This window comes from Lathamus discolor, chromosome 11 (assembly GCF_037157495.1).
Source record: "Lathamus discolor isolate bLatDis1 chromosome 11, bLatDis1.hap1, whole genome shotgun sequence".
Classification (NCBI taxonomy): domain Eukaryota; kingdom Metazoa; phylum Chordata; class Aves; order Psittaciformes; family Psittacidae; genus Lathamus; species Lathamus discolor.
This window is the reverse complement of record NC_088894.1, coordinates 5690953-5704213: the sequence shown is the minus strand read 5'-3', so window position 1 is coordinate 5704213 and position 13261 is coordinate 5690953. Positions and strand designations below refer to the sequence as shown.

The 13261-nt window shown below is 40.1% G+C and overlaps 1 protein-coding gene across 4 annotated transcripts in view; it reads right to left on the bottom strand.

Annotated features, from left to right (window-relative positions):
• NCOA3 (nuclear receptor coactivator 3) overlaps positions 1-13261 on the bottom strand; it is a 66332-nt gene that overhangs the window by 3530 nt on the left and 49541 nt on the right. The window contains exons 11-22 of one of the 4 annotated variants that reach the window (XM_065691150.1): positions 12346-12734; positions 11067-11947; positions 9515-9650; positions 8204-8392; positions 7438-7677; positions 6046-6172; positions 4685-4856; positions 3659-3955; positions 2429-2533; positions 1747-1972; positions 1367-1541; positions 704-845 (exon numbers count right to left, since the gene is read on the bottom strand). In XM_065691150.1, coding sequence (XP_065547222.1) covers positions 704-845; positions 1367-1541; positions 1747-1972; positions 2429-2533; positions 3659-3955; positions 4685-4856; positions 6046-6172; positions 7438-7677; positions 8204-8392; positions 9515-9650; positions 11067-11947; positions 12346-12734 — 3079 coding nt within the window. Of the gene's footprint in view, positions 1-703; positions 846-1366; positions 1542-1746; positions 1973-2428; positions 2534-3658; positions 3956-4684; positions 4857-6045; positions 6173-7437; positions 7678-8203; positions 8393-9514; positions 9651-11066; positions 11948-12345; positions 12735-13261 lie in introns of those variants that run through there. The other 3 variants (XM_065691151.1, XM_065691152.1, XM_065691153.1) reach the window with 3 other exon arrangements.

Below are 13261 nucleotides of genomic sequence, written 5' to 3'. Positions count from 1 at the left end.
CTTCCTGATCCCCCAAAACTCCTCAGATTATTTTGGGTACTTCCTTAGACAAAATTTCACAAGGTATGTTCTACCTAAATTTAGCTTATCTCAGTTTTACATTGCTCATCCCTTGGCATTTTCTAGAAAGATTATAGCAGAAGTATATTCAGTATTTCAGTCTTCCTTGCAGTGACTGTTATTAGCTCTTTTTTCCCCTCTAATAAGGGGCTTAAATTTTCCATGGTTTCTTCCTATGCTCACACAAGCTTTTCTAAAGAATTTTAAGGGTAAGCCTCAGCAGCAGTTTCTGCCAAGAGGAGAACACTGTACTACCACGATTCTTGGTCCAACTCATGAAAGCTCTTCTACAGAGTCTTCTACATCTGCTGAAGATGCTTTTCATAATCTCCATCTTTTGCTTTCTGCGGTTTCTTAAGGCTCCAGAAGTATTTAAACATGCTTTGTGTGGTATAAACCTTGATCCTACCTCTGATCCTTTAAAGTCAGCATCTAATCACAGCACACAGCTTGGGCTAACAATGGACTTGATTTAAATATCAAAAATGAGGTATCTCGGGACATACAAATGGTAGGTCCACAGGTGTAAATACAAAGAGTATAACTGAGAACTAGATTATGCCAGAGGAATGGCTTGAAGCAAATAGTTCTCAATGGGTAGAGAGTCAAAAGATCTCTTCAACCATGTTTCCATACAGCTTACCTGGTCTGGACCCATAGGCATCCCTGACATGGGCATGGTATTAATATTCATCTGTCCCATATGGCCGCTGCTGCCATTCATGTGCATCATGCCATATGCTGCTGGATTGGCCTGATGGCTGAATTGCTGCTGGGGGAAAGAACTGCAGCACAAAAGGATAAATCAAGTTACCTTCCAAGAACCTTACGCATTGATATATTGCCTTCCCTGCACCCACTGTCAATGCATGAAAGACAAAACTATTTCTACATTTGTTTCTGCCTAATACCTGTTGAATGTGGAAACAGAAATTTCCCCTCCCAAAAGGAACTCTGAATTTTCAGAAACACACAGAAGTGTGTGTGCATTTCCTGCTGTAATAACTTTGGAGGCTTCTGTTAGGCTGCACCATCCACTGTAATACTACTGACAACTTCTGTATTACCCCAGGTTATTTTTTTCATTATTCAAAGACTGCAGAGGTCCAACATCAATAAATGGATGTACGCATGAGACATTTTTTCCTAAACCAGAGCAGGCTCAAGGGCAATACAGAAACCAGAGATACAATTATTTTTCTCCTCTTCTGAATCCTTTTCCTACTACAAGCTACTTAACATAGATTCTATTTTGAACACAATCAAAGACAGTTTTTGACCTACAGGTTATAAATGTGCACTTCACCTGCTCCTGGCCATGCTTCCCGATGGCCAGCCCTTCATCTCAGGGGACTGGTACATTGTTGCTGTCTGAGGATGCTGCATCATGGGATTTTGGGAAGGTCCCATCCTTGACGACATCATTGGGTTGGGAGGGCTTGATACTCTCGTAAATGCAGGATCAGGCTGCTGGCTCATCCCTTTAAAAAGAAAGGACAGACAAGATACTTCAGTTATCATCACCTAGTACTTTTAGCTTTTTTTCTTGCAGAGATGGGAAGGCAAAAAGGAAGTATTTTGTAAGAGTATTTTCCATATTTCAGAATTACTGGTATTTAGGTAGTTTGGATGAAGAAACGGAAAAGAAAACCAGACAGACAAAAAAATCCACAGTATTACTAGTACCATAATTAGGTGGATACGGGAATTGCTGTGGAGGAACTTGAGGCATTGGTGGGCCTGTCAAAGCACTGTCCATGCTTCCTGAGGCAGTCACATTTGGAGGTGGACTAAAGGCCTGAGGCTGCTGTTGCTGCTGCATCATCATTGCCATCCTCTGTTGTCTAAAATGATGACTTATTAGCTCCCTGTTACGCTGAGCCACCATTTGAGCATTCAGAAAACCTTGCTGCTATCCCCCCCAAAAAAAGAAAAATCATATTAGAAAACACTTTTACAAATGAAATCGTGTCAGAGTCAATCAAACCACCTACACACTTCCTAACTCTGAGTCCCAGCATACCCATTACCAGAACAGAAAGATAAGAAAACCCACAGCCAGTACCAAAAAAATCAGACAAAGGCTTTCATTAAGTTGCCATTAATGCTAAACAAATGACAAAGTACATTAGCTATCACATCCTACATGGAAAAGGCTATTGGCACACTTTGTTGGCAGCGTGTCCTCATGGACGAAGCCCTCTGAAATCTCAGTGAGAGAGGTACAAACTCAACTTTTTTAATTGTACAGGGGAACAAACAAAATAAAAAAGGAATGCTATGGAACAGTGAAAGAAGGTGCGAGTTCTAAAGAGATATGTACAAGACGTGTCTAAAAATCACTGCTTCAGATGGTTGGTGTACTTACCTGTGACCCCACCTGTGGCTGCATAACTGGTCTCATCACTGAGGTACTACCACTGACTGGGTTTTCCATTTTCATTTCAAGCGCTTGACGGGTCTGATTCATAAACTTGGAAAAAGACATTTTTGCACTATTAGCTTCAAAATACCAATATCTGAACAAAGTAATGGCAACTCCCCCAAAACAGAGCCTTTACAGACCTCTTGAATCCATCAAGTGCAATGGTTAATTTTTCCCTTGCTTGATGTACCTGAAGTACTAAGCTGTTTGGTTAAGCAGCTCAAACACACACAAAAAGAAAATCCCTCCTAACAGCACAGCAGTAACTGGCTTTATTTCTATCTTCCCTTGAGATTAGTGCTCTTGAAGCATTAATATATATAGCAGGCTACCTAGTTGTTCCAAATCATGTCTGGGGCAGAAGGGTATAGCCACCACCTTTGCTTGAAATAATGAAGTTCAGTTTCATTCCCTCACACTCACAAAACCCCAAAGCCATACAGATTGAGTTCCTGTCACAGAAAACCAGGAGAGAACACAGAATTTCCTAAGGATCAAACACTGCCATTCCATGTCATACAGCATTCTCTCAGTTTTCCAAGTTTTATTTGTACATTGTTCTGGGTATCAGGACTGCATCTTCACATGGGGAAGTCAATGCATGCAGCAATTTTTTAAGCAATACTTTAACCCAGTGTCAAGATCTATTCAGCTGTATCTACTCTCTCACCTTTCATCATAAGAAAATAACCCTAAAATAACAGCAAACTAATAGAAAGCAAATCTGATTTCAATAAGCCCAAATGACTTGTTAGAAAACATAGTGAAAAAGAAGTAACATTTGATTAACAGGAGAAAAGCAGCTGCCCGCTTAATGGTATCAGTGAGATTCAGAAAAAACACTAAATCTGAAAGTGGAGATAAAGAGATCATTCAGGGCTGCATCGTACAAGAGAACTGTTGTAAGCAGCAGTAGTAATGTGTGCTGGAGGCACCAGTCCCCTCTGTAGCTAAGGAGACTGATGAAGGAGGAACAACTGCCCTAATAAAAGTTCTTTCACTCCTACAGCCATTAGGTGCTCAGTGTGAAAGGCACTGTCAAAATGAAAGATCCGTCCTTTCAATCACCTGCTGTAATGTCAATTTTCCTACTCGTGAAGCAACACAATTCAGTGTGCACTTGATTCCATTCCGAAACAAGAAGAAAGTGTAAATGCAGGAGCAAGACGTTACCTGCTGCCCCTGAAGCCTCTGCTGGAGCTGCATGCGGAGCTGCTTTGGGGTATTGGTTCGAGGTCTCATCACGTTTGCTCTAGGATGCATACTTTGGAGTGGAAAATTGCTCTGCTGGCTCATCTGATTCATCACTGAATTAAAGGATGGCTGTTGTCCCTGAATGTTACTAAAACCTCCTGGCATTGCTGCCCCTTGCCCTTGATAGGGCTGACCATACAACGAAGGCTTCTGGTCAATCATAACTGAAGATTCCTGACCTTGAAATGAATCTTGTTTGGGTTCCAAAGCTTGTCCCTTCAACAGATACAAAAGTGTTTTCACTAGCAGTATATTTTTAAAGTAGGAATTCCTAACGAAACAATAAAGCTAACACAGCATACAACCACCAATAGTTTCATGGGTAGAACACAGCACGAACAGATAACTATTGGTTTTGTCTTCACACAAGTGAAAAATTATTAATAATAATAAATTCTTTGAGACTCAGTTCTGCTGCACACTGCTTACATAGGCATATTCAAGCCATTCCACACTTTTAGACTGCTATTTGTACAAATGAGTGTGATTTGTGGTTTTCAGCAAGTTCCAAATTATTCACACAATTTCTTTTCCTTATCTGCTAGCCAAGCAAATTCAAGGACTGGAGGAGATAAAAGTCTCCTACTCCCTAACACATCACTGCCAGTCAAACATCTCAAAACTGAAGCTCAGCTGACAACAGCTTACAACTCTCTGCTTATAGAATTGTAATAATTTGTACCCAAAAAAAACACCCTATACACAAGACATATTACAATAAACTAAAATGTCATTTTATCTTTTTGTAATGCACAAGAAAGATAATCAATACTGAGCTTGTCCAATGAAAATCACTACTCAGTGTAGATGCTTCCAAAGCCAGATTTAGGTAAACCAAGGCAAAGAAGTGAGGAGACAGAGCAAATGAGGAGGCCTTCTTCACTTTCAAGTAACAAAATAATACGGGGTTTGGAAAATAAATGGCAAAAATCCCTGTTTACTTACTTGGTTTACAAGATCAGGAATTCCTAAAGCTCTGTCAATTTCTTCCAGCCCTGTGACATCCGTGTTACTCAGCAAGGTGTGCAGCTGATCCAGAAGTGCCCTTTCATCGTTCTGGCCTTCCATATTTGGTGCTGGACATAAGAGGTCATCCAAAGAGTTTCTAACCAATTGTCTAGAAATATAAAAACATCCCAGCCATTATGGACTATAAAGGCAAACGCGTAGTTTTTATACAATAATTGCCCTAGAGATGATCAAGTACTATAATCACCCAGAAGATGGAAGATCAAGAACTTGAGTCCCTAATTCAGGTCCTAAAAAGTCCAGTCAACAGCCATGTACCCTTGAGCACACACAGATTATGCTTTCTCCTGGCTTCTGCATGTGCCACAAAGACACAATAACAGATTTTCTCACTTCTTTTCTCCATGTCTCCCTACATAAGGACTGATTCACTTTGTTAGCAAAGCCTTTGTGGAGCTGGTTTAAGAGATATCCAGTGTCATAGGGATTTTTTACAGAAGCATGTAATGACAGGACAAAGGGGAATGGTTTTAAACTGACAGAGGGAAGGATTTAGATTAGATATTAGGAAGAAATTCTTCACGGTGAGGTTGGTGAGACACTGGCACAAGTTGCTCAGAGAAACTGTGGCTTCCCCATCGTTGTGGTTTAAGCCCAGCCAGTAACTCAGAACCATGCAGCTGTTCACTCACACCCCCTCTCCCCCTTCTTCCTCCCTGCTCCTGAAGGGATAGGAAGAAGAATCGAAAGAACGTAACTCCTACAGGTTGCAATAAACACAGTCCAGCAACTAAGGTATAACACAAAACCACTGCTGCTACCACCAATAATAATAATAAGGGAAATAACAAGGGGGGAGAACATAAAACTAAAAGGGGAAAAGGAAAGCAAACACAAGTGATGCACAATGCAATTGCTCACCACCCTCCGACTGACACCCAGTCCAACATGAGCAGCAATCTCAGCCTTCCAGGTAACTGCCCCCAGTTTACATACTGGGCATGACGTGCTGTGGTATGGAATAACCCTTTAGCTAGTTTGGGTCAGGTGTCCTGTGTCTCTGCTTCCTCCCGGCTTCCCACGCCCCTCCTCCCTGGCAGAGCATGAGACTGAAAAGTCCTTGACTGGAGTAAGCATTACTTAGCAACAACTAAAAACAGTGTTATCAGTGTTGTTCTCAGACTAAAGTCGAAAACACCAGCTACTAAGAAGGAGAAAAATGACTTACTGCTGAACCCAGGACAATGCTACCTACTTTTCTTTTTTCTAGGTCTTAAATTCGGACAAAGAGTGAACAGTTGTATTTAAACTTATCTTAAAACCCTCCCCAATTCTACCTGTTTTGTGAACCCCGCGACGCTTGCTCCATAGAAAGCATGTTGTCGGGCCATGCTCCTGGTTGGCTAGATGGTCCTGGCTGTCCATACGGATTCCCCCCCATGCCAATGTTCATCTCATTTGGCCCTGCGAGATAAAACGTGTGCGGGTTTTAAAAGCAAAAGGTGTCACCTTGCTGTCCCAGTGTTCACATGAAGCACTGTGATGGATGATCACACAAACTGTCAAGCAGCTTTACAAGCTTCCCTTTTGCATGTTTTCAAGCATATACACACTGAACTCACACTCAAGATAATTTCAGGGGTATATCGACCACAGATTTAAATATGACAGCGTGGACCTAAAGCTGCTACCCTGCTAGCGCAGAATCCTTCAGCCCTTAAATAGGAACTTGATGAATACAGGAACTTTACATCCAAAGAAAATGAGGTTTCTGGCCAATGAAATCTGGGCACTGGCAAATACGCACTGTCATAGCAACATCAACATCTGGCATTTTAAATTCCAGAATAGAGAGCACTGAAATAATCACAAGGCACATAACAATTTGCTCTTCAGCAGTACGATCTTCCTGCTACCTAGACGGAGACAAACAACATTACCCAGGAGACCCTGTCATCACATTATTTCCCAATATTTGCAGAAATCTCCAGCAATAACAGTTTTAGGAAGTGAAGTTGAGGGATTCTGACTCAGTCAGGACTGCACAAATTTCTTCCTCATTTAGCTTTGCATCCACCTGTCACATTGAAATAGCAAGAAGTCTGTCTAAGAGAACTGGTACCAGCCCTGGTAGCCTTCTGTGATCAGAACAGAAAAAAGGAATGCTGCCCTCTATTTTGGCCCTTTTGGGGCATGCTGGCATTGGCACGACAGACAGGACAACTTCAACTCCAGGCTATACTGCTGCTATAATGATAAAACAGGAAAAAAACAGACTGTAAGACTCTTCACATTTTAGATATGCAGCTTATCTTCTCCTATTAAATGTGAATATTTAAGAGGGAATCTGTATTTCAGTGTGGGTCTGTATCAAAATCTGGATATTCCATGTGAGAAGAATTTTGAAATACTCAAAGCTTTAAAATCCTGATTACCATGAAGTCAACATCAGAAAAACATCTATATCAAGCACGATAAATTAATCAGGATCGTAGTATCTTCAAATATAATCACACATGGCATGAATCATCTGTGTATGAAACACACAGATATCACCAGAACAAAAAGAACACCAAAAAGTCATTACATGTCCCAGTCTGGGAACAAGAACAATCTATTCCTCAAAGGCCTTTGCTGAAAACCAAAACCCAAGAGATTCTGATGATGAATGCTTACTACAAAACTAATGAGTCTGTGTTAATCAGGACAGTACAACGTGGGGAACTTACGCATGTGAATCATTTGCTGCTGCAGCACTGGTCTTGTGCCAGGCACACTATTGGAGCGAACAGGCAGCCCCGGCATAGAGGCACCCATCGTGGGTCTGGGAAGGGCCGTGCTGAACTCAGGTCCTGCTCTCAACATAGAAGCAGAATTTGTAGGGTCCAATCTGTTCACCTTCGAGTTCGGCAAACCCCAGTCTCCTGACTGATGCTGATTCATCACTACATTCCTATTGGGAGCACTTACTGTAATGAAGAACAGAAAATACAATAATTTTCAACTACAGTACATTACATGCTTTGGATTTCATCTATTTTAAGGGAGGTTGGGTTTGTTTTACCAACAAGGACACCTGCCAACAACAGAGCAATTCACTGAACTCCTACAAAAGAATCTCAAGCTTACTCTGCCAAGTTCTAAAGCATCAAACAATTGTATTAATCTACTTTAAAATATTAATGGCTGTCATTGTGACCTGTTCTTGCCTTCTATATATCAAAAACGTATGTTAAATACAAAACTCAAAATAGTATAAAATGATTTAACCACTAACTGAAAGTAAAGTACTAGTAATACTACACAGCTAGTGGACACTTCTTCAAATTTTAGCTAGGGATAATAATTTAAAAGTATTTATAATGTTTCTGGTTAAAGTATTATTCTTTAAGGTTTCTTTTGACCAAAATTTGTATTATAATCCTGCAACCTTTTTTACACAAAAGCTTCTTCCTTTACAGTGACACAAGCAACATTTGTATATGAGCAACAAACCCATATTTGCTCCAAAATTTTCCTGGTTTTCCATCATTCTTGGACTTCCGCCCATCAGATTTTGCTTTTGTAACATGGAGAATGCATTGATGTTCCTCGCTGGAACGCTGGAGCCCACAGGACTGTCTAAAGACATGGCTCTGCTGAAAGGTGGGCGGGTGGTCTGCATAGCCTGGGGACTCCTCATACCTGGTAAAGTAGTAAAAAAATGCATGCAACTATGTTTTGAATAGAAAGTACCATTAATAACTTAAATAAGTCTGATCCATTTATGGGCACAGGTATTTGACCTTTTAAAAAAGCCAGGAAGAGCTTCTGTAGTTGATGAAGTATGATTCGTGTAGTAAGAACAAGTACATAGTTAGGACCTTTTACAGGAAAAGCAAATTGCAGTTCCCTTCGGCCCTAGACATAAAAAGGTGCATTTTAAATTAAGTTCTGTAGTGAAGCATGCTTTTAAAATTTTGAAACACGCTAGTACTACAGACTCCTTGAGAAAGAAACAGAGAGAAAAATAACTCTAGATAGGAGTGGGCTGCCCAGCCTTGGGATAACAGAAGAGACAGAGACAGAAACAAGTCAAATCCTTCTGTCTGGAACAGGCTGAATCCAGACACAACATGCCCCTGAGCGGTGGGCTAATTAACCCAGAAATCATTGTGTTCCACAGCCAAAAGCTGCAGTAGCTTTATGTGTTCATGTACCTGTTTTCACATTTTTCATCATCCATGTTTCACCTCCTTAGGTTACCTCAGCAATCTACTGCCCCATTCAATCAAGAGATGACCAACATTATAAAAGGAAGTGACAACTGCAATGACACTGCTCTGGCAAGGTTATCATTCCCTCCTACTCAGCTTCCTACTCAGCAAGGGCATTCCTCTCAACGTTGAGGAGGAATACTCATAAGAATTTACAGGCCACAAGTGCTTTCGCACAGCACAAGTGGGCAATCAAAAACTGAAAAAATGTTTACCCTAATGTCTTTGAGAAATCTTTGTCAGGCAAACTCAGAAGAAACCATAAAACAAGGAACTGAAGTTAATGTTATTCACTGTGTCTATAGTAGATGAGTGCTGCAAGACAATAGGACAACAGTGTACATTATTACACGATATGTAATGTATATATATGTATATGTACACTATGTTTCACAGCTTATGAAACATAGCCTTTTTGCATGACATTTGTCCTTGAAGATAAAGGAGATAAAGAAAAGATCCCTAAAGATTTGAGGATGCATTATATTACATCAGGCAAGAAAAAAACTCTAAATTTAAACCCAAAGTCATACTAGATTAATTTCCTTACCCAATGAGGCATTTCCTTGAAATAAGGCTTGCTTTGTTCCAAGGTTAGTTCCATTTGCAGACATGGCATTATTGTAAAACTCTGAACTAGTCAGATCACCTAGAATTGCATCCAAATTATCCAAGTCTCCGTTCATCTGAAAAGATGCAGTAAAATACCAAGGTTATTTACCATCATACGGCTATCCTTCAGCTCTTATTTAGCTCCTTGCTAATCTTAAAAAGATAACTGGGAGACGAGTGTTTCAGTTCAATGACAGTACCTTGAGCTGTCTCGCAATTTCCAGAGAACTTTGGATATCATTTAGCTACATTTTTAAGATTATTTTGCTTGGCTGATTTTGAGAATTAGGGGAAACTGGAGATACGCATAAATAAAACAAAAGGCACCTCTGAATATAAACAGTTCAGTCATCACAAATTACAAAGATAAAAACACTGAGGGAAGCAAACAATGTCACAAATGCATCCTGTTAACAGAAGATTTGTGGATCTGTTTTGCATATATAGTGGATTTGTTTTGTCACTAAACAAGCTTCTTTGAACACGTTAATTTTAGATCTCAGGAGCAAGGACTGAAACCATGCTTTGAGTATGATTACAGAGGAGTTAGTGACTTTTGCATCAGTGGTACTCAATAAACGTTATAAAGTGTTTCATTTATAGTCAGCCATTAGCTAATATAAAAAATTGTGCAGTAATTTTTTATTTGCATAGTTATTACTGGCTTGGGAAATCCAAGTTCTAAGATACCAGCATGTTTTCAGTAAACTCTGCCATACTGACTAGTGTTATCTACTTTGAAGCTGTTCCAAATGTTGACTTAGGAACTAAATAAAAAAGAATTATTATATACACATTATAATTTGAAGAACAGCTGTGCCTAGCAAGTGTACTCCTGCTTTTGGGAAAGTTGCTCCATGGTGGTATCGTTTGCTGTATCCTGACATTTCTTAGAACTGCAACTCTAGAAATACAGAAACAAATAAATACACATGTATTTACCTAAATGCTGAATATGTAAGTATTTGGAACAACATTTTTCTTCACTTCAGAAAAAAAAAAAAAGGGTGGTAAAACCAGTGAATGAACTTGAACCGATCTATGAATGAACTAACCGATCTAGTAATATTTTAACTATTACCGTTTGTACTTTCAACATGAAATCATGTTACACCTTTTGCTACTGTACTGCCTACTGATTATAGAAGCAGTTACAGCTCCATGTCTTATTAAGCCATGAAAACAAACATGTGCTATGTGAAATAGCAGGTGTTAAGGATCTGATTTTAAAGAATAATTTGTAAATATATGCTACCTTAGTCATACTATAACTTAAACACAACATCAGGACTGACAGGACACATTTGGTTATATATATATCCTGTGCTTTTTCAGTTACAATCAAACCAGAGTGTATAGTTTAACACCATTTGCACAGAACTTTCTTAGAAATGCTTACACACACTTACTAAAGTGTTCTGTATTTATCCATTCACTGTAATAAGAAATCATTGGTTTGTTCGCTACCCTCATTTTACATTATACTGTACCTCCTCTACTGGTTCTGCTTTTATTTTTGTCTCTTTTTCTTGACTAGAAGTAGGAATTGTAGAACTACTGCATTGTCCCATCTTATTATCCACATTTTCTACTTTAGGCTTCAACTCCTTGGAAAGCGGATCCTTAACATCATCTTTATCTAACAGATATCTTAGTAAAGCGTTGTTTTCCTTCTTCTTTGGGCTCAGTTGCTCCTGTTTGACAGTGCCTTCTCCACAGGGGCCTGTATTACTAGTATCATGATACGTGTCTTTACCAGTAGCTTCAGCTGTAATCTTGGCTACTTCTGCAGGAGAATTACCATTCTGCAACAGTTTATGCAAAATCCGATGCTTCTCTTGCAGGAGGGACGTATGCATGTTTGAGGAGGAAGACACCCCTCCAGATGTTGATGAAGAAACTCCTGAAGGACTGGTAACACTGGTAGAAGATTCTTTACAGTTTGAGTCTAAAGGGGAATTTGATGCTGTAGAATGCCCTCTTTCCTCTGAGGAGCACGTGAGCAGCTGAAGCAGTTTTTTATGCCCTTTGCTTTCAGATGGTCCTCTTTGACTTTCAGATGCCTCCAGATTTCCCTCTTTACTCTCTTTTTCACTAAGGAGATCCCTGCTGTTTGACTGGCAGATGGAACTTTCCACTTGGTTTTGTTCACAGTACAAACCAGAAGGGCTTTTGGAGTCCTGGGTACTTGTTTTACTTTGCGGAGCTATGCTCATGTTTGGGGAATTATCCAATTTTGGACCCGGTGAAGACAGTGTTGATAAAAGAGAATTTCCAACACCCTCACTAATGGCTTGAAGAGCACTAAGAGAACTGCTGGAGAAAGTGCTGGTGCTGGTGTTGCTGGCAGATCCCATTGGAGAGTGCATACCTGTATCACATGACAGAGATCAAACTTATTAGACCACAGTAATGTCTGCATCTACTTTTCCTTTGGACTATGTATGACTGCCACACTGAGTTAATTATTACCCAGGGAAGTTGTGGCCGCCCCATCCCTGGCAGTGTTCAAGACCAGGCTGGACAGGGCTTTGAGCAACCCAGTCTTGTGGAAGGTGTCCCTGTCCATGGCAGGGAGTTGGAACTGGATGAGTTTTGAGGTCCCTTCCAACTCAAACCATTCTGTGATACTATGATTCTGAAATAACTTTTTACCATTACATTAGTTACACAAGGTCATATAGAACTGTTAAAAAGAATGAAAGACAGAATTCAGATAAAACTGAGAAAGGGAGATTAATAAAAGAGATTATAGCAAAAATAAAATACCTGTAACTGGAGAAAATTGGTGTGAACTCATTTTCGGACTTCCTCGATTCCTAGGAGATATCATTAGGTTCTGCTGGTTGGAAGTTAAACCAGGACTACCATGTGGTGGGCTACTTATATTTAAGCCGTAACTGTTGTTCTGGTAAGCTGAGGACTGCAGTCCGGGTCCAGAGTTCCCAGGCGCCATATTACCAGGGCCTCCATATCGAGTGTTGCTGAGCTGACCTACAGCACCGGGATCTCCCATACCGTAGCTCCTGTTCTGCACTGGCACGCCTTGGCCAGGTGACATGTTCATAAGACCACCAACAGAATTTGTGTTTCCAGCCACAGGTGTTCTGACATTTTGCCCAACTGAATTAGGATTTGGCCGATATCCATTTTGTTCTCTGTAAGTTTAACAACATCCCCAGAAATCCCAAGAAAACAAATTAAAACCATATATGGAATCAAGTGCTACAAAGACAGAAAACATAATTAAAGAATTTTACAAATATTTTTTCAAAAAGACAAGTGAGGATTCAAGCTTCCACAGAAGCAGAATTAAGCCATGCCACTCACCACTCATTTATCCGTTATAGAAGTGCTTGGTCTTTTAGGCGATTTGGGTTACAAGTACACACAGTATCTCTTCAAAAGGCTTTCATCAACAGCCATTAGTCAGGTTTATCAAGTTAAACATCTTCCTTCTACTCCCTTCCTGTGTCAAGGCACGACACCTTTCTACTGTGCACATTAATGATGCCTTGACCAATCTCAGCTACTCATTTTTCAGCATCTGGAGGCACTTTAATGCCAGAAGCAGACAGATTCTCTCCAGAGTGGCATTTCAATTATTCTTGCAATCAACAAGAACAGGTCACATGAAGTGCTATTTAAGGTACATTTAACTTTGAGTCATCAATGATGCATCTGA